This window comes from Anastrepha ludens, chromosome 2 (assembly GCF_028408465.1).
Source record: "Anastrepha ludens isolate Willacy chromosome 2, idAnaLude1.1, whole genome shotgun sequence".
In the NCBI taxonomy this organism is placed as follows: domain Eukaryota; kingdom Metazoa; phylum Arthropoda; class Insecta; order Diptera; family Tephritidae; genus Anastrepha; species Anastrepha ludens.
In genome coordinates, this window is record NC_071498.1 from 142,226,029 (window position 1) to 142,250,878 (window position 24,850).

The 24,850-nt window shown below is 37.9% G+C and overlaps 2 protein-coding genes across 3 annotated transcripts in view; one reads left to right on the forward strand and one right to left on the reverse strand.

Moving 5' to 3' along the window:
* The window catches only part of LOC128855168 (protein timeless homolog), a 55,761-nt gene extending 44,604 nt beyond the window's left edge, over positions 1-11,157 (forward strand). The window contains exons 4-7 of the mRNA XM_054089870.1: positions 636-841; positions 1,199-1,284; positions 8,698-8,898; positions 8,975-11,157. Coding sequence (XP_053945845.1) covers positions 636-841; positions 1,199-1,284; positions 8,698-8,898; positions 8,975-10,902 — 2,421 coding nt within the window. The 3' untranslated portion in view covers positions 10,903-11,157. The remainder of the gene's footprint in view (positions 1-635; positions 842-1,198; positions 1,285-8,697; positions 8,899-8,974) is intronic.
* A 4,780-nt stretch (positions 11,158-15,937) lies between these two features.
* LOC128855464 (venom allergen 5) overlaps positions 15,938-24,850 on the reverse strand; it is a 67,792-nt gene continuing 58,879 nt past the window's right edge. Inside the window, exons 4-6 of one of the 2 annotated variants that reach the window (XM_054090390.1) lie at positions 23,341-23,438; positions 17,848-17,985; positions 17,439-17,726 (exon numbers count right to left, since the gene is read on the reverse strand). In XM_054090390.1, the coding sequence (XP_053946365.1) occupies positions 17,534-17,726; positions 17,848-17,985; positions 23,341-23,438 (429 nt within the window). In that variant the 3' untranslated portion in view covers positions 17,439-17,533. Of the gene's footprint in view, positions 17,986-23,340; positions 23,439-24,850 lie in introns of both variants that reach the window. The other variant, XM_054090389.1, reaches the window with a different exon arrangement.

Consider the following 24,850-nt stretch of genomic DNA (forward strand, 5'->3'; position numbering starts at 1 on the left):
AACGCCGATGATGTTGATTAATTTCGTTCTTTCGAAAATTCCAAAATCTTCTTGTCGCTTTCAACCCACTGTTATGCTTCACATCATAATCGTTCAAATATGCATTGCACTGGCGACAAACCCAGACACTCGACACCAAAACCAGCAGCAGAAGGAAATTGAATTGCTTTGACGGTGGCGGCTGTGTAACTGTCTGGCTGGCACGTGGTTTCGTCTCAGTTGTGCGCATTGCAACCGCTAATGATTTTGTAAATACATAAATACATACATACATACATACACACATTTGTACTCATAAATGCCAAACTCAAATTGTATGCTTGCTTAAGTATGTGTGCATGTTTGTGCAGATGTGCAATTATCAAATAAATTGCACGTACAACCAGCAGCTGCCACTTTATCCATGCAATGCCCGACTAGACCAACGCTCCTTCTGCACCAACTAACGGTTAACAGCATTTTCGAGCACTTTTCAAACAAGAAATCAAATCCTTTTCATTACTTCCTCTTTTGCCACTGCGACTCTGCTACACTTCTATGCTTTCCATTCTGCCCAGTTTACAATTTTCTTATTCTCATTTGTTAGTATTATTATAATTTATTTATTTTTACTTTTGTCTTTTTGTTACTTGCAGGCAAAACTATTTCGCATCTTTCAGCGAGTATTAAGCGTCGAACGTGATGCCCATCACGAGGAGTTGCGGCGCCTAGGCATCTATGTGGTGCGTAAATTTGTCGAAGTGGCGCCCACAAATCCAAAAATCTACGCTGAGTTATTATTCTGGAAAAGCGTAAAAGAGGCAAACGAGTTGGAAGGCGGCTATTGTGATGCATATGAGCCGTAAGTTTGACTGTTTAGTATTAGCAAAGCAACAGTAGCAGCTGCTAGTGCCGTTGTGACGCGCCAAGTTCCCTGGGGTATTTTTCATTTAACCGCATCCATTGTTAAATAAATTCTGTTTTTCTGCTGAGCACCAGGCCACATAGTGGCTTTCTGCTTGAACCAATCCCTTCATGGATATGTGGCAGTGGCAATTTAGCTATTCATGTTTCACTTGGCTGCCTGCTGATGAAATGATAAATGATTGTTTCTTCTTTGTATTTGCAATATAAATCTATACACACCCTTTCACCTTCGTGTATATGCTATAATATACTAACTTGCTGACTTTTCTTATTCTTCTTCTGTACTCAATAGCGCTAAAGGCGTCTGGACCGAAGAACAAGAAGACCAACTGCGTATGCTTTTCGAGGAGAATCAACGGAATCCTGAAACTGATAAAGGCAAGTTGTCACCACCTACACACACAAAACAAACTCACTTAGTCTTATGCATAAATATGTACTTATATATATACAGCTGTATTTGTATCTCTATAAATATCAGCTTAACATCACATTTCAGCCTCAACCTGCCAGGCTGTAATCATTCATTCCTGCTGCTTAAAATCACAAATGCGTAATTGCATCCATCATAGAATTGTTTGAATTGATTGTCGTCAGTCGATGGCCGCAGCGGCAAAGTGGGAGCTTCAAAAAACCACACCACCCACTTGAATACAAACGCCAACAACATTCCTTTGGCTCACTGCTTTCTCTGCGTTTGCCTTTGTGCCTTTTTGCGCTCAACGGCTTTCCTTTGAGTCCGTCGCGCATAATTGCCCACATCATTTGTGTCACATTTCAGACAGTTTTAACAATTCATTGAAATTGTGATTATTTGTGCGAATGGTTGACTAGTCGTTGGCGAATTGTGAATTGGGCAAAGATGACAAGTGACGATACTATCACCGAAATGTTATACTAATATTTGTTTTTATTAAAATGTCAGAATTGCTAAAATTAATGGGGTGGATGTGAATAGTGGCAGAGGTGGAGGGAATATGGAAGTCGGATGTAGTGGCTGATTTATTGTTTATCTAAATTGATTACAGCGGCTCTCAGTTGCGTGAAATACTATGTGGGAATGTCAGCGATTGGGCAGCATTATGAAATGGCTGATAACCATATTCAGAGCAACATTACGACTAAACTACGTCCCCCTAAGGTGGAGGGAAGTCAGGGTGGTTTTCATACCAAAGGCTGGTAGGAGCTCGCATACGTAACCTAAAGACTTCAGACCTATTGGGCTTTCCTCATTTCTATTAAAGACGTTAGAGCGATTAATAGACGCTTTTATAAGGGAAAACTTGACACCGTCGCTACTCGCGAGATCACAACATGCATACTCTAAAGGTAGATCCACAGAGACAGCATTCAACTTACTAGTTTCAGAGATAGAGAAATCAATAGAGAATAAAGAATACTCTCTGGTAGACTTCCTAGACATAGAAGGCGCTTTCAACAACATCCTACCGGAGGCCATAACAAGCGCGCTGACTAATTTGGGTGTCGCCGAGGGCCTTGTGAAATTCACGAAATAGTTGCTACTAGGCAGGTTCGTAATTTCGACGTTAGGTCCCTCGACGATACGCAGATCTGTCAAGAGGGGCATCCCTCAGGGTGGTGTATTTTCTGTTCTGCTGTGGATTCTGGCAATGAATCAATTGTTGAAGAGTCTGGAGGAAAAGAGGATACACGTAGTGGCCTACGCAGAGGATGTTGCAATATTAATCAGAGGAAAATTCCGAGATACCCAATGCAAAATGCTTTGAACGATGTAAGCCGGTGGGCTGCATCGAGTGGTCTTGGGGTAAATCCCAACAAAACAGAACTAATCATGTTCACCAGGAAATACAGGATGCCTGTTCTAAACCCCCCTACCCTTGAGGTCATCGCACTGTCAATTGGGGAAGAGGCGAGCTACCTTGGACTAGTATTAGATAGGAAGCTCTCGTGAAAACAAACGATAAATGATAGAGAAAAAAAAACATCCACAGCACTCTATACATGCAAAAGAATTGTGGGGGCAAAATGCGGTGGTACGGCCTATCATGACATACGCTGTCTTAGTCTGGCGGCCAACACTCGAGAAAAGAACAAAAGTAAAACGCCTGGAAATTATTCAAAGAGGCGCTAGTCTCTGCATAAGCGGGGCACTAAAGACTACGCCCACGGCAGCGATGAATGTCATGCTGCATCTATTACCGATTGAGGCCTACAGCAAACAGCTGGCGGCGAAATGGGCACTTAGGTTAAAATAATCTTCTAACTTAGCCATTAACAGCAGGGGGTACGCTAGAATACTAGGCGAATACCCCTTTCTACATCAAACGACAGACTTCTGTAGCTCTGTGGAGTTGCATTTAAACACATCCTTTACCACAACTTTCCCAACGAGAGAAGATTGGGACAATGGGGTAATGGACAATAAAAGCGGAATCAGCATCTATACTGATGGTTCCAAGCTAAATCAGCAAGTAGGCGGAGGCCTTCATTCTGAAGCAATGAATGCCAACATCGCATTCCGGTTACCGGATCACTGCAGTGTGAAGCCCGAAGAACTCAAAATCAATTTTTTATTTAGTACAAAAATTATTAAAAAACCAAAAATTCAAAAAACCATCGATTTAATGCATTTACGAGAAAATATTCTTACATCCACTGTGTGGACAAGTTTGTTAAGAGGAACAAGTTCACATTACAAGCAGCAAACCAACAACATTTGTATTAGACAAGAAGAGAGTAGAGTAAAAATAACTGTTGCAAAATTATAAAAGCATAAATTATAAACAGTTTAAGGTTTTTTTCCATTTTATATCAAAAAGCCGCGTGGTATACAACTTACAGATATGGAAAAAGGTAAAATTTTAGCTTTTGTTTCCGAAAAAAGTCATTTCGTCTAATTGGAAGAAAAGAAAATTACGGAACTACAAATAATCAGCTTGGATCAAAATAAAATTTAAACACCTGTAAAGTGGGAAAAATTATTAGCGTGGCTCGAAATAGTAAATAGATTTTTATATAAAAAATAAATTTAACTTAGATGGGCCAGATGGATTTTATATGTATTGGAGAGATTTGCGTATTGAGCCAAGATATGTTTCAAAAACAAATTCTGTCAAATAGATTTTGAATGTGGCAGTTTATATTTGGACCTTAAGCCGTTTTTACTCTGCTGACCCTCACACACCGCCCTATCATCATGGTGACGGTTCTGTTCAGGAGAATTAAGGGGTTACATGGGTTTCGTTGGTTCAAACAATCAATTTTTTTGTTTCTTGGCTTATTAATTTCATACAACATCTCAGAAATATTATCCTAAATTTTCAAGTCGATCCGAGTAATAAATTCGGAGATACAGCCTTTGGAATGTGTGCACTCCAAGCCACTTTTATTGTTACTCAAAACTTTAAACGCGTTTTTCTCGGAACCGTGTTTTCCAAGTCGGTTGTCAAATGTTCTGGAACACTACTCAACCGATCTTGATGAAATTTTACACAGGTGTTCAAAATACAATTTGTCTTCGAAAATTCCAATTTTTTTTCTCTCCTTCGTTCAAGCACGAGTTTATGGTCTTAACTAAAACACTTATTTTTGTTTTTTCATTTTTGATGAGGATCAGGAGTTATGCTGACAACGCGGACGCACTTTTTTTTCGAGGGTCACCGGAAATGATGTCACAATGGAGGAATTTTAATTTTTTGTTTTTTTTGAAAATTTCAGAAATTATTCTTTAAGTTTGAATTAAGGGGGGGGGGGGCGGGGGGGTAGGGTTTCGCGCTAAAAAAAAAACACTTTTTTTTTAATTTTTTACAGAAATATGGCTTAAGATACTTTAATAAAATCAGTTGCATGTTATTGTATAGATATGTTTTTCGAGAGGTGCTCTGCGGTGCCAATCGGCATTCGTCGTAGAATCATCTGAAACTAAAAAAGTCGAATTTTTCAGTTAAAGTATGACGTAATGCTCCCCCCTACATTAATAAAAACTTTTTTTTTTCATTTTTGTAGTTTTGGTGGCAAAAAAACGTAAAACGAGCATTTTTGGCGAAAAATTTCGCCATATTTGTAAGTGAAAAACAACCTTAAAAAAAAAAAATAAAAATAAACAGTGTAGGGGGGAGGTATTTTTGATTTAGAAAACGTGTGCCAAATTTGAAAAGAATCGGTTGAATAGTTTCGGAGTTGTGATTGGCACCGACTTTTAAGAAGTCGTTTCGGGAAAAACGCGTTTGAAAAAATGACTCTGAGAAATTATCGATGCTCCGCATTCGAGGTAGAGTGCCTACAAAGGCTATAACTTTGAGAGTTCTACTCCGATCCACTTAAAATTTTGACACAACATTCTTGAAATGATTTACTACAAGATGAGTGAAGAAAAAAAATTTCGATTTTTGTGTTTTTCTCACAACCACACACATCCACTTAATGCAACGATCAGCATTACCGCACAAATTTCACAATTTTAAACAGCCGGCTGTCACGCCCACGCAAGATCCACAAAAATCTACTTAAGTATTGCACATACAACTACTCACTTACTACTAATAGGACATTCATCCATAGGTACATATATGCATACCCTCTATGTCACTATCAGTGGGTGACGACCCTCATCGGTGACGCGTAAAACACCGTAACCGCAACCTCAACAACTAGCAACGGCACAACAAAAAACACTTTTAACAAATGCGCCAACAAGCCAAAAACAACCACCAGCCGTCAACCAACTTACTAACAATCGGTTTAGTTTAGCTCAGCATAGTTAGTCAACAACAACAAGTTGACCGCAAGCCGAAAAACACTTCATCACTTCGTCACTTTTTCTTTACTTGCTGACGGTGAAAGAGTTTACCCTGTTGAGGTGGCGTGGTATGAGCGCATTTGGCAAATTAAATTTAAATCCCTAAATGTTGATGAAGTACGAAAAAATATTTGGTTACCGTGGCGGGTACACCTTCTGTTCCGAAAAAAACTGAAAAATCAGGGTATATTTTGAGACGAGTACCTTTTAACAATCAATCTGTTTCGATACAAAGTGCAACACGATTTTCCAAATTATCTAAAGAGCCATGTATGCCCCTTTTACGTATATTGCTTTGCTTGGGGTTACAACCGCTTCAATGACTTCAATCGAATTATGACGCTCCTCTTTCATCGCCAAATGCAGTTCTCCTATTAGACAATAGACGCAAGCTACCAAATGTGCCGAATCCGGCTAATTGTGCAACGATGTAGTAATTTGAGTTTTTGTCAGCAATTCACTCTCAACTCTGGATCGATTGGTTGAGTTTTTGATCGTTGTGCTACAAGTGATGTGAATTGAACTTACGAAGTACTAGATTTTCGATCAGAATGCGGTACGCAGTTCCCTTAGGAATCTATAATTCCACTTCAATGATTTTTACAGACAATTTGATATATTTTTTTTTTAAATAACGTACTTATTCGACGTTTTCTGGTAAATCCACTGCAGATTCCATCTGATATTTCCTCCTTTGTTGAGCGTCATCGTCATCATTTACTAGGTTTTGGGCGAGATCATCCTCCAACTTTTGGTGAACGTCCGACAAATAGAGCGAACTAAATTTGTATACCGACCCCGAACGACGCTTATCGTCCAGTAAAATTTTCACGTTTAACCAAGGCGAATCTACTAAAGGTGGTATCTTACCGATCAGCTGATTTGTGTTTTTCTTTCGCCGGTTCCATGTGGCTGTCAGCACAGAATGCCACAAGGCGAATTCGTTCTTTCTTTTCTACTCTGCCAATATTGTTGTTGTTCTAGTACGGCCACCTTTAATGAATGCGCCTTGCGTTTAAAAAAACCATCAATCGTAGCTTTTTTGCCTAATAATTATTGCCCGATCGCAGTGCAAAAAACATACGAACAAAGATGGCACAGCAACTTAAGGGGGGTTTCCAAATTTCAAACGCCAAAAAAGACGGGTTTTTACGAATTTTTATTGGGAAAACTATCAGTTGAAGCTTTTGGAAAATTTACAACCATATTTATTATGCATTATATAAAATCAACTTCAATTTTTGGTCGATTTTCTGGAAAATTGTGGCTTTGACAACGCTCGAGGTGAAATTTCTATCACAGTTTTGGTCGCTGGCCGCCACGATAACTCAGCTCCAGGTTGCCTGAAAGGAAAAATTTAAATGGCATTTTACTCCTTATGAATATAGTTTCAGTATGAGCTATTGAAAAAAATTATTTTCGAAAATTAATATAACTGCGATGTTTGAAAGACAAAGTTTGTTTTTTCGCATATTTTTCCTCGGATTTTTATTTATAAAAAAAAGTCATGCATGTATCTTATTTTCTGTAGTTTATGATAGAGACAGATATTATTTCGAGATTCGTGTCAAATTTGACAGCAACCGACCGAATAGTTCTCGAGATATCATGGCGGCCGTATAGAAAAATGCTGTTTTGAGAAAAACCCATTCAAATATTTATGTGAAAAAAGGTATATATTTAAGACTCACAGCATTTTCGTGTTAATCAGCTATTCCAGGACCATATAGTACTCCCTCTTCCTCTTCAAAACTTGATTTTGTACCATTTGCTGACTCCGACGTAAAATTCGAGCTTCTTTCGTTGCATTAAGGCTCGGCTATTGCTCGCGCGCTTTCTGAGTATTATGGAGCGCGCCGAGTTCATAACATCGTCAATTTAACGAATTTTGTCATGAAATGTTGCACAGGGTTCTTTGAAAGTATAATAAACAAGATTTTTTTAAGCCGGGGAATGGAAATTCCCCCTTAAGTTATTTACATCCAAATATCATAGACACTTATTTCATAGTATGACAGGCTAGATTGCAGCGGTTGCCCATTATGAGACGTATTCAAGCTCATCGCCCATTGTGACTTGTCATGACGACTTTGTCCTAATCTCCGTAATACCTATGTGAACTTTTCAAACACTTTTCAGAGTGCTGAGATCTTCTAGGTAGGTAGGTGAAATGGTGGAAGTACCAGTGGGGCAGTCCCCAAGTAGCACTAAAGCGACGTTTTGATACCATTTTGAGACCTCCAGCGGGCAGATGTTTACAGCCGACCAGAGCCGTGGACGTAGTGGAGAATGTTGATGGGATTTATGTTGAAGCATTAGTCCAGGCTGTCAAGGATAGAAACACCCAGCGACTTTAATCATCTAGCTGTCAAACCCGCACATTTACAGATAAAGTGCTCCATAGCTTTCTTATCTAAAATGTGCCACAGAGGTCTTCTTACTCATCAAAAAATTGTATACCTGCCTAATAAAGTGGTGAATCTTCATTTAGATAGATCAGTATAGTGTTCTTCGTTTAGACAGCTCCGCAGAAGTCGTATGCCTGTCCCTGAGCGTATCTGCCTATAACGAATCAGTGCGCAAAGACTTTGCTGCGCTTTTGGCATTTACCATAGAGTTGGCGAGAAATTGTCGGGCGATTCTGCAAGTGGGTTCGTTACGCCATCATTTGTTTGCTTTTCTTTCTTGCTTTGCCGAGTATCACTAGTTCATCGGCTCTACAATTCCCCTCTCTGTCGCATAGGTCAGGAACCCATGTTACATTTGGCGAAATGACTCAGCCATCTCGTTGAGTGATGTGCGGCATTTTATGGCTACCTTGGAGGTTTTCATAGTATGATACTTCCAGGCTTGTATTTCGTATTCGAAAACGTTCGAAAGGATGGTATCATATATTAAGTTATTTTTATTTACAAATATTTTAGACTTTTTTACGCTTATACCTTCTTTATGAGCATAATTTTTAAGCCGACTCTTTCAAAGCGCAAACACTTAACCACTTCCCTTTACAGATGTGATTGATTGGATACTGGAGCATTTGAGTGACAAGAAACGTACCAGGCGCATGGTACTCAAGAAACTAAAAGAAATGGGTTTGATGTTCAAGGCGCCAACCAAGCGCTCGACTGCGAATGCAGCTAATAAGAACCTCTGGCGCACTGAAGAGGATGAAGAGCTGCAAAGTCTCTACGACCAGCATCGCTTGGAAGATGGTAAGCAATATTTTTCGTTTTAAATTTTTCCCACTTCGGCTTTGGTTTCATGCATTCCCCAATATTTCATTTACAGATTGCTTGCAACGCATCATCAACGAATTTGCCGATCGTCGCACGAAACGCCAAATTATTCAACGTCTACTTCAACTACACATCATCGCCGATAAGTCAGAGATCATGCCGAAGAAGCAACGTAAACGGAAGCCGAAGAATAAACAGGGTAACTTGGAATTTACTAACGACGAAGACGAGTACATGGAAGAACCGCAATTCAGTGAGTTTGAACCGCCTTCCGGTGGCAAAACCAAGTCTAAAAAGAAAAGAGATAAGCCAAAGAAGAATAAGAATAAGTTAACTGCCGCGCCCAAGCCCTCGAAACCAGTGAAACGCAAGATAGTGCGGACGCCACTCGATGTGGGCACCGTACGAGCGCTGATTCAGCAGGTTGCTGACAAGTACCAGGGCTCCATCGATTGGCTTAAGGAGTGTCTAGATGATGCAGCCGAAGAGACAGAGGAACCCAATGAAGAGGACGATGGTGTGCCGTTGGTGCCACTTCAAGAAGCCACGCGTGAGGCTATGGAAAATGGTGATTTTCAGAAGGTACTCGTTGCTTTGGGCATACAGCCACCGGTTTTAGGTGGAGAAACTTACTGGCGTATTCCTGTGTATCTCAATGCGGCCGACTTGAAGTTGCGCGCCAAAATTTTGGCTGGTGAAAATGTCGACATCGACATGGAAGGCATAGAAGATGAGAACGCTGATGAAGATGCAGAGCCGGAAGGAGCAGCAGAAGCAGAAGAAGCTAGCGATAATGAGGAAGAAGATGAGTCGAGTAGTGAATCCGATTCCGACGATGGTGCAGCTTCAAAGAGCAGTGAGAGCGAAAAAGACTTTTTCGAAGACTTTGCTGAAAAGCAGAAAAAGCGCGCGGCTGCAATGGACAAGTTCTTGGAAAAACGCGCACAGAAAATGCGAAGCATAATGTTTAACAAGAGCGACGAGGAAGATACCGAACGTGCCGGCATTGGAGAGAAGGGTAAACACCAGCGCAAACCCAAAGAAAAAGCGAGTAAATCAGGCGATAGCTCTGAAGATGAGGCCGAGGAGGTCGATAAAATCAAGAAAAAACTCGACAAAAGGCGACGTCAAATCGCACTTAGCAGCGACGATGAGGATGAGCAAATTGGAAAAATATTCAATAAAAACAATACTTCGCAATCACGTGCCGCAGAGACAGATAAAAAAGCCGATGCCGTGCATGACATATTTGATCAACTAAAATCTCAAACCAATAAACGCGAGACACGCGAGGAGACCACTTACACCGAAGAATTGGAAGAGCTCAATTTCAATTCAGAAAGCTATCGCAGGCGCTTGCTCGAGCTGGGCGACAGTGGCGACGAAGACACAAACGCTAATGAAAATATGAGCAGCACCGGCAACAATAAGACTCGCATGCGGCGCGCTAACGTAATTGAGTCTGATAGCGAAGATGAGAATGAGAACGAGGAGAAAGAGGACGAGAATGCCGAGAATGGAATGATTGATGTCGACAAAGATGCAAAGGATGTCAGCGAAGACAACAAAGGCGTTAATAAAGCCAACGCCATCAACGATAACGATGGCACTGATGACAAAGGGGCTGCGACCATTTCCGCCGTTGATGCTGCTGTAGACGTCGATTCGGGAGCTGGCATTGTTGACAAAACAAGCAATCAAGCGGATGTTGATAGTCTCACCACAGGCGCTAGCGATACCGGACCTGTTGAGAAGGTGCTTGTATTGCCAACAGCAGCAAATAAACGCAAACGTGCTGTTTTGGATGATAGTGACGAGGCTCCAGCTGGCCAAGATGTCGACGACGACGAGGATGAGGATGCGTTCATTGTGCGTCGAAAACCAACCATAGAGGAGGAACAAAAGCGTTTAAGCGGAGGAGAAGAACCTACCAAACGACGCCGCCTAGCTATCATCGACGATGACGAGGATGACGACTAGACAGCAGCTGGCCTAAAATACTACGAAAAACTGTGCACTTTGCTTACTTCATTTTCTATTTCTAGACGTCAACTTACTGAAGCATCACTACATTTAAATGAATTTTGAATTTGAGTTGTTATTTTATTTTCTTATGCCATTTGCGCCCATTGCATTTGTGTTTGGTTTATTTGTAAGCTAAGGAAAATGTGTAAGGTGAGCGGAAGATTGTTCTCTCTTGTATTTTACTTTTATTTGCATTCATAAATAAAGCATTAAATATTAAAATCTCCATCTTTTAATTAAAACTTTTCATAAGTTTTACCACTTCTACTTCGTTTCGTGTTAGAAATATGGCTAAATAATTGAAAAGAGCTTTGAATAAGAGACGGAAAATGGCAAATATTTAAAGGAACCTTATTTTGAAAAATTACTGAATATAAATTATGTAGGTATACAAAGGGTTTTTCAATAAGAGTTGTTATTTTGATTTTCAAAGAAAAATGCTACTTTTTAATATAAATGATCGGATGTTTATTTCATTATAAAGAGGAAGGTATGCCGTTAATAGGGGTAAGTAACATGAGGCAAATGACCACCACGACCACGCTTACAGAACAATATCCTTTTCATGAAATATTCCATAACTGAATTGAAAAGTGGCTGCCCTATGTCCTCCTCGATAGCTTCTCGAATTCCATCTTTGAGGTCTTGAATCGACCCTGCGCTGTTGGCGTAGACCTTCTCTGTCACGTGGCCCCAAAGTAAAAAAAATGTGAGCCATCATGGGACGCCTGGCAGATGTGAAACATCGTGTGTATACAAGTAATATGCACAAAAGATAATATTATTACAGGAATCGAATACAGCCTAATGAAAAATTTAAGTATTACGAATTTCTTACAGAAAATGGTAACTTTATTTAATAAACATTTATTTACATGTGATATCAAAATTCGATATTAATATCAAGCCACAATTTAAATATTTTCATCTGTGATTTTAGTTATATTCGATGTTTCCTCTGCCGGTATTACTGTGACGATTGGTCGATAATAACTAAAGTACGTTACAAAAGTATTGGATGAAATATTATCAAGATATCTCACAAATACAGTATCTATTGTTGTTCCATATTTGGCAGTAGATTCTCTTGGATTGTTGTTGATTTGCAATTGAAATTCTTTTTGAAGTGTGCTTTGAGTGCTGAAATTTTTTGAATTTTAAGGTGGCGCAAAATTAATCATCCACTTTTGTATTTGAAAATTATTAAATAAAATTAAAAAAATAATAAATAAAGAAATTATATTGAGTGATGGAATTTTTGAATTTTCAGGTGGCGCAAAATTAATCATCCAGATTTGTATTTGAAAATTATTAAATAAAATTAAAAAAATAATAAATAAAGAAATTATATTGAGTGATGACTTTTGACCTTTACGCCCGCCATTGCTTGTCTGTTTTTATGCTGTTTTGCTGTTAAATACAATAAGTTTGCACTTTTCATTTCGAATTAATAAAGCAATAAATTTGGCATTGCAAAATAGTTCCACTTGGTTTAAATAATTGAGTAATGAAACTTCTTTCTGCTGTGGCTCTGCTTTCTGTGGCCTGTTGATATTTTTCAACTCAAACACTGACCTTCGTCATTTCTTCGCACAGAGAGCGCGCCTCAAAGATGCCCACTCTAGCCAGCCTTCCAGTTCCCTTGAATTCTCTGTAATCGAATTCCTATTATCTATTGTACTTAGCAAATTACCGAACACATTCAAAAACACATAACGCACCAACATTTACTAAGCACTCACGAGCATCCAACTTGCCGCTCTTTAGCAACTCTACATTTGTCTCTCTAACATGGCACACATACCTACTAATACACTTTAACCCACATCATTTGTGAGTTGTTCCTTTGAAATTGGCTTAGCACTTCTCATACTACTACACATAAATACTACTAAACACGGCAAGCGTCGCCACGCCAACGATTCGATTTACAAGTGAGCCAATAGATGTTTCACATCAAAAGTCACAAGGTGTTAAATCACATGATCTTGGTGGTCCATTTTTAGCCCCTCTTCGAGAGATACTCTCCAATTCCGGCCATAAAAAATCGTTATTCATCTCTCGATAGCGCAATCCTATTCAAAATAACACCAGTTATTGGAAAACTCTTTATTTATGAATACATACATACATACATATCTACATATAAAAACACGTAGAAAATTTCTTCGAAGGAGCCACTGCTCTGCCAACCTACACCGTTGAAAAGCCTGTTTGGTTTAGTGTCGTCACCTGAAGTTTATTAAAAAAATAGCAACTTACGCCAAAATTCATTTCCAAACTGAAATACAGATATCAGAGGATTACCTGAAGTTTATTACAGAAAACTTATGGCAAATTTCATGTGAACACTAAAATATGGATATCAGCCGAAAAATGATTATCAAAAAATATTTTTATTTAGTGTAAATATTAATACATTTTAAAATCCTATCTATCCGATCGCTTCTTTCGAATTAAATACGACGACAAGTATTCTGACCTGAAAGAAATTAAAGCTGTTGTCCCACAGGGTAGCTTTCTGGGGCCCATCCTTTATCTAGTTTTCACATCCGATTTGCCTACCAATCAGAACTGCGTCATAGCAACGTTTGCAGACGACACAGCCATCTTGTCAATTGGAAATACACAAATTGAGTCAACTGAAAATCTTCAAAAACATTTAAATAGAATCTATGAGTGGACAGTTAAATGGCGTATAAAACTAAATGAAACCAAATCCGTTCATATTGATTTTACGTACAATAAAATAAGATATTGGAGGTTGAATTAGTTTTAAGGGTGACACACAGATGGCGCTATTTATCACTTTATCGCATTGGCAATACTGAATATATATTCATGACAAAGCCTCATCCCTAGGCTTTGTTTATCAGTATCTGTCATTTCGCTGAAGTATAAACAACGCAGTGTTTTCGTGCTCCGAGTATGTCAACTTTCGTGCCGTCGAAACGCAATTTGCGGGAAGTTTTGCTTTTCTGCTTCAGGAATGAATTGCTGCAGGAGGCCTACCCAGACCATACTCCGTCGATTTCAACATGTGAGTACTGGTTTCGACGATTCAAAAGTGGTGATTTTCACACCGAAGACAAGGAGCGTCTTGGCCAGCCCAAAAAGTTCGAGGACGCGGAATTGGGGGAATTGGTAAACGAGGACTCGTGCCAAACCCAAGAAGAGCTTGCTGAATCATTGGGCGTTGATAAATCAACCGTTTGCAAGCGTCTAAAAGCGATGGGAATGATCCAAAAGCAAGGACATTGGGTCCCGTACGAGTTGAAGCTGCGCGACGTCGAACGGCGATTTTTTACGTGCGAATTGCTGATCGAGCGACAAAATCGGAAGGGTTTTTTGCATCGGGTGGTGACTGGCGGCGAAAAATGGATCCACTACGATAACCCAAAACGCATAAAATCATGGGGTTTGCCCGGCCACGCATCAACGTCGACGGCCAAGCAGAATATTCACGGCAAGAAAATCATGCTCTGCATTTGGTGGGATCAGGTCGGCGTCGTATATTTTGAGCTGCTCCAACCGGGCGAAACAATCACGGGGGATCGTTACCGACTGCAATTGATGCGTTTAAGCCGGGCATTGAAAGAAAAACGGCCGGAAACGGTAAAAAAGCATGACAAGGTTATTTTGCAACATGACAACGCTCGGCCGCATGTTGCTCAACCTGTCAAAAAATACCTTGGAACGCTTGGCTGGGAAGTGTTACCCCACCCGCCGTATAGTCCAGACATAGCTCCCTCCGATTATCATTTGTTCCGGCATATGAGTCTCGATTTGGCGGACCAGCGGTTCTCCTCGTACGAGGCTACCAAAATATGGGTTGAGTCATGGATAGCCAAGCAGCGGCCAGAATTTTGGAGAAACGGCATCCGGAAATTGCCCGAAAGATGGGCGAAAGTTGTAGCTAGCGATGGCCAATACTTCGAATAAAATATTTTGTACCGTTTTTTCACAATAAAGCCCCAAATCTTCGAAAAAAACCTTTAAAACTAATTCAACCTCCCATATCTTCCACTATATAGGTATAAATGGAGGGCAAGTCCCGTATCATAACACGGCTAAATACCTGGGTATGACTCTTGACACCAAACTGAGATGGAGTTGTCACGTAAAGAAGAAAAGGGAGGAACTCGATATTAAATTCAGAAACATGTATTGGCTTATGGGTAAAAGATCCGCTTTATCCATGTACAATAAAGTACTTCTCTACAAGCAAATACTAAAACCAATTTGGACGTATGGAATACAACTATGGGATTGCTCAAGCTCCAGGAACATACTCCAAATCCAAAGGTTCCAGAATAAAATTTTGCGATGCGCTACTAACGCGCCCTGGTATGTACGTATAGTATTATACAAAAACCGAAGAAAATTGTTCGTTAGTTTATTTTTGTTAACTATTTAAAAAATAAATAAATAATTGGCGCGTACACTTCTGTTAGGTGTTTGGCCGAGCTCCTCCTCCTATTTGTGGTGTCCGTCTTGATGTTGTTCCACAAATGGAGGGACCTACAGTTTCAAGCCGACTCCGAATGGCAGATATTTTTATGAGGAGCTTTTTCATGGCAGAAATACACTAGGAAAAATGTTTTTATTAATTTTGCTTTCACCGAGATTCGAACCAACGACCTCTCTGTGAATTCCGAATGGTAATCACGCACCAACCCATTCGGCTACGGCGGCTTCATAGAGTATCGAAAATGCCACACATTCGCCTGATCAGAATACAACAATTTTCGAAAGGAAAAGGAAAACTTTACAGCTTTGGCGCAGGTCGGAATAAATGTGACATTATTCCGAGAACAGAAAACGCCATAAGGCAATTCAATTTATAACTCAAAAGTACACGCACAGCTGGCACGCCACCTCAGGCGCTACTTAGGAGCCCAAAATGTAAAATTTCTGTAGCTGAAATTTCAAACCAATTTTTTTGCATTAATTTCGAGCTACAATTTAATTTAATATATTTTTTATTTTATTTAATTTTATTTTTTTTTTATTTATAATGCTGCTTTAATAATTTCCGCAAGAATACGTTACACAAAGCTTTATTCACTTAAAAATTGATAATATTTCCTTTGTATCTACAAATTTTCGCACCCAACGGGTTTGTATAAAAATTGCATTGAAAATCGAAATCTACTCGTACATTAGTCATTTTCCATAATGTTTTCTACAATAATTATACCAGACTACTCACTATTTGTTGGTTAAAAGAAACTTTTGTAGACACTTCCATTAAATTTTTCTATTTTTTTCTAATTTTTACGTATGAAATTAAACAAAATGTTTCATACACATACACATGCACTGATTAGAAGCTATTGTTTGATTGTTTATAAGTAAAAAAAATAAAATAAAATAAATTTTAAAAAATTGTTGCTATTGTTGTAATTAAATGCGGGCACAAACGTTTGATACAAACATTTGCATGGTTAGTAGCGTAGGCTTACACTGATCTACGAGTATGCGTATGAATTTGTTGTTTGTTTTCTTTCTTTTTTGTTTTTGCTTGCTTTTGTATCTCACTAATACTAATATGAGTTTCTATGATAAAATGCATGCTTATGTTGATCGCCTGTGGCAGGCTTCTGCATGAGAATGGGCGCTTATGTTGAATGTTGATTTATTTATAGATGGGAGTGTGTGCGTGTGTGTATTTGTGCGAGGGGACTGTGTGCAGGCAGGCAATGCGTAGTTCCTGAGTAAAGGTAGTTGGTTGCTCTATTGATTGTGCGAAGCTTCACTTGTGCGTTTAGGGTGCAGAAGTCCGCTGAGTTTTCCGCTGGGATGGCAGTTGGCACAAGTAATGGGCAGTTACAAATTTTTTTTTTGTAAAAATTACAACATCCTAATCCAACTTTTGCGTGGCTGTGGCGAAAACTGGGTGCGCAAATGGGCGTATACGCGTATGCGTTTAAGTGCTTTATAACTAAATATGGCGTAGGCTACTTATAAACTATCGACAGCAGTGAATTTAAATTCTTACATTCGATATGCAATTAAATTTTTTCAATAATTTTATGAATAATTTTTCATTATTACAATACAAAGGCGAAATTGTTAAATGCAATAAGTAATTTTTTTTTTAGTTAAATTCACTTGCAACACTTTATCTACTCCCAATAGTGCTGCTCATGGCGATATACTGAAACATCCTTTTTCCGCTACTACACAGTAGTAATTCGTATTGGATGCTCAGCTGTTGCACGCACCAAAATGTATTACAATTCTTCACTAAAATTCCATTTATTTTTCCATAAAAAAAAAATTATTTTTTTCTTTACTCTTCAGTTGTCGTTTCAAATGCATTTTTTTACTAGTTGCAACACCCTAACCCAATTTGCTGTCGCTTAGCCACGCCACGTCAAAAGACTCCAGCCACGCTTAGCCGTTTTTGGTGTTGTATTTTGGACTTGCTGCGTTTGTTGTTTTATGCCGTCGAAAATAAATACTTCTGGCACAACAGCAACATCTCCACTACCATTATGTTGTTGTTGTTCGTCTTTTATTTGCTTTTCTGCTTCTTGCTGCAATTGCTGTTCACTCAAATTCGGATTATTCAGATATGTCCTTAGTAGGGTGTGCTTCTGTACGGCCCTCTGAAATTCAGTTGTGGACGGCCGATATGCCTCAAGTTTGTTCTTGTATTTGTTGTTAACACCGGTCGGAGCTGTGTACGCCTTGTTGCCACTTGTGGTTGTATAGACTGTGGCGCTAAGCGTTGTACTGGATGCGGTCTTACGTTGACCAAATGCGTACGTCGCCTGTTTGGGGGAATATACAGTGTGGGAGGAGGAAGAAGAGGAAGAAGAAGAGGTTGAAGTTGTAGCGGGTTGCGTTGAAAAAGCGATATTTTTGTTGTTGTTATTTTGCTTGTACTCATACGTGTCAATAGCGTTGGCGCTAACAAAGGGCGCTACCGATGGTGCGCATAAGCCCTGATAACGCGAAGACGATCTCAAGCCATATGTGGCACACGACGGCTTACCCACCTCATATGGATTGTAACCGACGACGTTTCCACTGAAAAGAAAAACAAAAACAGAGAGAGAGAGAGAGAGTATCGATTAGAGAGGAATTTCAATGATAATAAATTTAGCTAAAATATAATTATTAGAGCAAATGAAAGTGCGAACCCAGCAAAAGAGAGGAGAGATTGAGCTTAAATGATACTGAGATTGGTAAAGGTATAGCATTCCGAAATTGACAAGTTCGGGTTGATCCCTACGATTTGAAGTTTGTTTTACTCAAAGATTTTTGATTGCACGCCGAAAAGCAAAGACTATCCTAGAACTAACGGGTGATTTTTTAGCTATTATCTTTTTAAACAGTTGGTTTGAACAGCTGACGCACGTTTCGTGTTTTGTCTCACTGTCAAACATCTTCAGTTTGGTCTATAATTTAATCATGAATCGTCTTACAAACGAACAACGCTTGCAAATCATTGAATTTTATTATAAAAAAATGCGTGTTCTCTTAAGGAAGTTTAAAATCCACTTTTTTTATCGAAAAATTGTGTTCAGCGACGAAGCGACGGATCAATGGGTACGTAAATAAGCAGAATTGTCGATTCTGGAGTGAAGATCAACCAGAAGAATTGGAAAAGCTACCAATGTATCCAGAAAAGGTCACAGTTTTGTGCGGTTTATGGGCTGGAGTTATCATTTGACCGTACTTCTTCAAAGATGCTGCGAATCGTAACGTAACTGTGAATGGTGAGCGCTACCGTGAAATGATATCCAACTTTTTTTGCCCAAAATGCAAGAGCTTGACTTGCATGACGTGTGGTTTCAGCAAGACGGTGCCACATGCCACACAGCACGCGTAACAATGGACTTATTGAGAGGCGAGTTCGGTGAGCATTTGATTTCACGTTCGGGACCTGTCAATTGGCCACCCAGATCGTGCGATATAACGCCTTTACATTATTTTTTGTGGGGCTATGTTAAAGTTCATGTCTATTCAGACAAGCCTGCTTGAATTAACGCATTGGAAGACAACTTTAAAGCATTTATATGTGAGATATCGGCCGAAACATTGGAAAGAGTATGCCAAAATTGGACTAAGCGGATGGACCATTTGAAGCGCAGTTGCGGTCAACATTTGCATGAAATAATCTTCAAACATTAAATTATATGGACTGTACTATCGATTTAAATAAAAATGTCATGAATTTTTCTGAATTTTACGTGTGTTTTTTGAAAAACTTTCCTATAGCTCTTAAAAAATCACCCTTTGTGAATTAAGTGATATTCTAATCTCGCCAGAAGAGCACTCAATGAGAAAGCGGTGGATAAATCTTCCAATTTGATGAGCGAACGATAATGATCGGGCTAAAAATTGGGTTCAAAACTATCAGACTACCCTCATACTTGTTGTCAGTATATTTCTTGCTTTTTATACGGCGCTGAATATATGGATGTAGGACTAACTGGAGCCCGAGTTACGTCTTTGCCACAAACTTCCTTTTGCGTAGACCTAAGTAGGCACATACGGCTATGCAACTCTTGCTTTGACATTCGTTGATTCTGCTATTTCACAATTTTCTTACTTTCTAGAAGAACTAGAAAACTAAAGTGAAATGCTGGAATTTTTATCACTTACAATGAAATTCTAAATGCTTAAGAGGTTGTATAATGCAGCTTCAAAAAGTAAATGCGCATAAGTCAATCACAATCACAATCAATTGTGATTCTTGCTGAACTAAGAAATAGGTGGCAACGCTGTTCAAAAAATAATTCTTCATTAAAATTTTCCCTATCATAATTAGCAGGAATACTCACATCCTAGTACTTAAATTATTTTCGTAAGAATTAGGTGGCAACGCCACACGCAAATAATTGTAATTAAAGTTTTGATTCCATTCAACACATTTTGTTTGATATTCATATCTAACCTCTACTTATGTATGTTATTGTATTTACGTTTAGGTGGCAACGTCGTTTTAAAATATTGTTTTATTAAAGCTATTTCTACTTACACAACCATATTTGCATATAATTTTTAAAAATTAAGTTTCTTAATTTCCAAAAAAAAACTAAGTGGCAACATAGCTCAAAATGTTTTTTATTGAAGTTTCCAACTTAATATACATATATAGTTAATTTTTTAATTAATTAATTAATGTTTGCAAGTATATTTGTAAACATTTTCTTAACCTCCGAAAAAATAAGTGGCATCACAATTAAAAATATTTTTTTTATTGAAGCTTCTTTCAAGTCCTTTTAATCAACACCTTTGTTTTAATGCAACTAAAACTTGCTACTTTGAAATAAAATTCAGCGGTAATGCTCTCAAGAAAAAATGTTTGTGAAAACTGGTGGCAACGCCCTACCCAAATAATTTCAATAAAATCTCTGTTCATTATTTTCAGCAGATTTTGTTTGATACCTATAATCTAATCCCTAATTCATTATGTCGTTACTTTAAACTTTTCTGTATAATTGGGTGGCAACGCCATTTAAAAATATTAATTTATTAATGCTATCTCTGCTCACACATTGATACATGTATATATAGTTTTATTAAAATTAATACCTTTTTCTAACAATTTCTTAATATAAAACAGCTGGGTGGCAACACAGCTAAAAATATTTTTTATTGACGCTTGTTTAAGATTCTTTGAATCGATATTCAATTGAAACTTGCTAATATAATAATAAAAATTCAATTCAATAAAATTGCCAAAATGGTCTAAAAAAACTACAAAAAAATTGTTTTTGGGATAAAATTTTCTTTGAAATATTTGAGTTGGTACTAATGCTGCAGTACTTATTTCTGCTTTTTAATAAATAAATGATTATTTTTTTAAAACAAACATCTGGCAACACCCTGCCGAAAGTAATCCTATACACGGACATGAAAGATCTTTTAGGTCGAACTCTCGGCCATTGGGCACACTACAGATACAAAATGTAATGTAATGACATGCACAAACCACCTACAACCATAGACTTTCCATAGGTGTAAAATGATAAAATCGGAGCAGTAGTTCTTAGGGAGGCTCTTTCGAAAAGTGTTTCACGTTTTTACTTACATATAAAATATATAAAGATTGGCGCTTAATAGTAGTTTTTCTGAGTTTTTCTTCCAATTTGTGGCTTTATTTGTTGGCCTTAATGTTGACATAAAACTAGGATATCTTCAGTTTAATATCGATTCCGAATGCAAATGGGTTTTATGAAATGTTATTTTCATGACAGAAATGCACTCAAAGATTTGTCATTGCTTGTCGAAACGCGACAGCTTCATAACTTTTCTATAATTTTTTATAATTTCCACGCTTTCTTATATAGGTACACTAAGCATTTTTGACTGTGTAATTTGATGAATTAAAGTGTGACTACCAAATATCGAACACCAGTTGTTGGGTGTGCAGTCTTCTCATTCTAGTACTGTATCTCTTGTTTCTGCAACTAAGTTTCTATAATTACAACTATTCTCTGCCATTAGAGTTAGTTTACTGCTTTCTCTCGCCAGAAAAGAGCAAATGTGTGCCAAAGTGTGCCTAGTTCTCACATTCGGAAAACAAAAAGCTCAGAAAAATGTTTGTGCTGGCATAGTGAATGCCGCCGAAAATTACCCACACTTTTCAGGAAAAATAGTATAAGGTGATTTAAGGGTGATGCAGATCTTTGGAGCGATTCCTTGTCAAATAATCTAAGTATTTTGGGAATTTGTGTTAGTTCTTTTAAAAATCGTTTTATTTGTAGGTTTGAAGCAAGAATAAGAAGAATAAGAAAGGCAAGAAGTGAAGAAAAATTTTTGAATTAATATATTTTTATAATTTTAAGCTTTATTAAATGTGGAACATTTTGGTATAGAGGTCTTTAAAATGAAATAATATTGTATTAATGGAAAATTTACTTTTGACATTTTTATTAATTTTTTTTAAGATTTCGAAATAAAAAATATTTTTCGAAAAAAAAAGAATTTCGGAAAAAAATTAGAATTTTTTTTTGTTTTTACTTCAAAGTTTTTGGAACAACATTTTTATGCTCCGTTTAGTAAAACAGCTCCTGCTTATATTTTTTTCATGCTTCACATTAATAGCTGAAACTGTGCTCAGTAATCGCTGTAAGTTTCATAACACTGTGAAACAAATTCAGGTTAGCAAAAATTAGGTCCATTCTGAGAGTGGCGGGTGAAAATAGAGGCGAAATTAGAAGACCCGTATCGCGCCGTTTTTTTATGTTAGTACGAATTTTTTTTTAATCGGCCTTCGAAGTTTGCAGTCAAATGCCGATTTTCAGTATATTGTTTCATAAGTACCATAAAAATTTTCGAAATCAATTTTTTCAAAAATTGTAATTGTCGCAGATTGAAAAAATATCAATTAGTCGACGAGTTATAGCCAAAAAACCATATAAACAATTTTGCTCCGATTTCGAACTTCGAAGGCCGATTAAAAAAAATTCGAACTAACATAAAAAAACGGCGCGATACGGGTCTTCTAATTTCGCCTCTATTTTCACCCGCCACTCTCAAATGGACCTAATTTTTGCTAACCTGAATTTGTTCCACAGTGTAATGGGAGCCCCATAACTTTGCGAGTTAGATTCAAATAGATACACCAAATTACTGATCTGCTCTCTGTGCTCAGTGATTGACTGAGTTCAACAGGCACAGCCCAGAGTAGTTGAATATGAGTTCTAATTGCGGTCGAAACATCGACAAATAAATAAAAGCAATAAATTGGAAGACACTAAAGCAAATTAAGTCATGTGAATTAAAATTGTTTTCGAATGATGGTCGGCTGGTCGATTTTTTAGTCCAATTATTCAGGAAATTTCCGATAGTTTCGGTCCTACGTGTATTTCAGCAATAGAACTGACAAATTGTGCATAATAATTTCAATGATCAACTACAGAAACATCTAGTTGTCGAACCACAACTCCAACTGAAATCGGGAAAAGATTGTTAACAAGATTACCGCACTTAGATTAGCTTAGGTTGGACGCTTGTGATACCGCGGCTTAGTTATAATTACCGCTGTCGCCTAAAACAAATTTGTACTCAATTTAACTTCTAATCAGCTTACGGTTGAACTCCCCTATCGCAATAGACTAGAATGCAAATCAGTGCTTACGAAATGACTTAGCCATCTTTTAAAGAGATCGGCTGAATTTACAGATAATTTTGAAATCAGCGACGTTTTCCCTGAGAATTCGATAGCCGTAACTTATTCATTTTCACCAAGCGAAGTAGGCAAAATCTCTCTTTATTAGCTATGTTAGGGTACTGAATTAAATAGAAACTATCCCATGGGTCACAGTTTATTAGATAACTAAAGCTTTGGGAGTCTATGTCATGCATTTGATATTCTACACCTATTAAAAATTCTTTCTTACGTAATATTGTAAAATATTAGAAACTTACCCTGGTCCATAATTACAGACATACAGCTTGTTGTATTTGGTTGAGTCTTTGTATTCAGAAAAGCCGCAACCAACCAAGCTTGTTTCGCCCCAGACCAGCTGTAATGCAGAAAAAGGTAGGCATTAGTATACAAAGTCATGCAAATTATGATTTATAATAAAATAAATAATTTAATTTAATGATATAAATAATATAAAATGGTAAAAACTAAACTTATCTAATCACTTTAAAAATAACAATCATATTAACTTCGTAGCTCGAAAAAATCAGTTCTTATGTGGAAGGTTACGCCGCTGTAACTGAATTTGGTATACACCCACACATACAAATTTGGTTGACGCTGTATACTGAGGTTGGATTATACCAGGTCTAACAGAAGTGGAGGGAAACTCTCCGAAATATTTCCTACCAATCGCGATTTTAGCGAACTATCATCTTAACCTACACTCCCAGAAATCACTCCTTCACTTTGATGCGCCAGCTATGAGAAATAATTGAGAATCTCTTCCGTCAAAAAGTGCTGCTTTAAATAGAGCAGGCCATTGAATAGTAAAATCTTCTCTACGCGAAGGACAGTTTTCTCTTCAAACAAATAAGCTGCACTTTGCTAAATCTGCTGATAAATTATTGTTAACTTTAATGCTCGTTTTTAAATCTATTCCTTTATTTTAATTAACTAACAAAGATAAATTGCTAATGAATAAAATCATCTGGTTTTATTTATATATTTTATTTCATCCTAATGGGAAGTGAATTTCAAGGGCTGCATCATCTAACCTTTAAATGTAGCGGCCATAAAGTGGCGAGTGCTAGAAGTCAAGTAAAATAACGGGTCTCAGTATTTCATACACAAAATTCCTTGAAACAGCTCTTGAGAATTCTAGGTGTAAGGAAATTTATGAACCTTTGCAGGTCGTGAGCTTCAGTGAGTTCATTTCAGTTGCTCATGTCATGCAAATATCTGTAAAAGTTGAAAACCCGAACGCATTTTAATCGGTACAGCCAAGTGGAGGCAAAAGAAGGTACCAGCTGGTGGTAGCAGACAAAGAGGAAAGCCTCCTCTGCGTTGGAGAGATGAGGTGAAGGACTTGGCTTCACTTAGTGTTTCTAACTGGCGACGTTTAGCACGAGATGAGAACGACTGGGGCGCTTTGTTAAACTCGGCCAAAATCGTGTAAACGGTTATCGCGGCAACCAAGAAAAAGAAGAAGAAGAAGAAGAAAGAGAAGAAGAAGAAGAAAGAGGAGAAGAAGAAGAAGAAGAAGGAGAAGAAGAAGAAGAAAGAGGAGAAGAAGAAGAAGAAGAAGGAGAAGAAGAAGAATAAGGAGAAGAAGGAGAAGAAGTCTTCAGCAGCTGCTAAGGTCTCAGACACTAATTGCTGAACCATACTGGCCGGCCCCAGAAAAATTTTATTTTTTTATTAAAAAATTAAAATTATTGCTTTTTATATACATATGTAAAACGATAAAGTTTGTAAAAATGGGATCACTGGTTTATAAAGGGTTCTTCA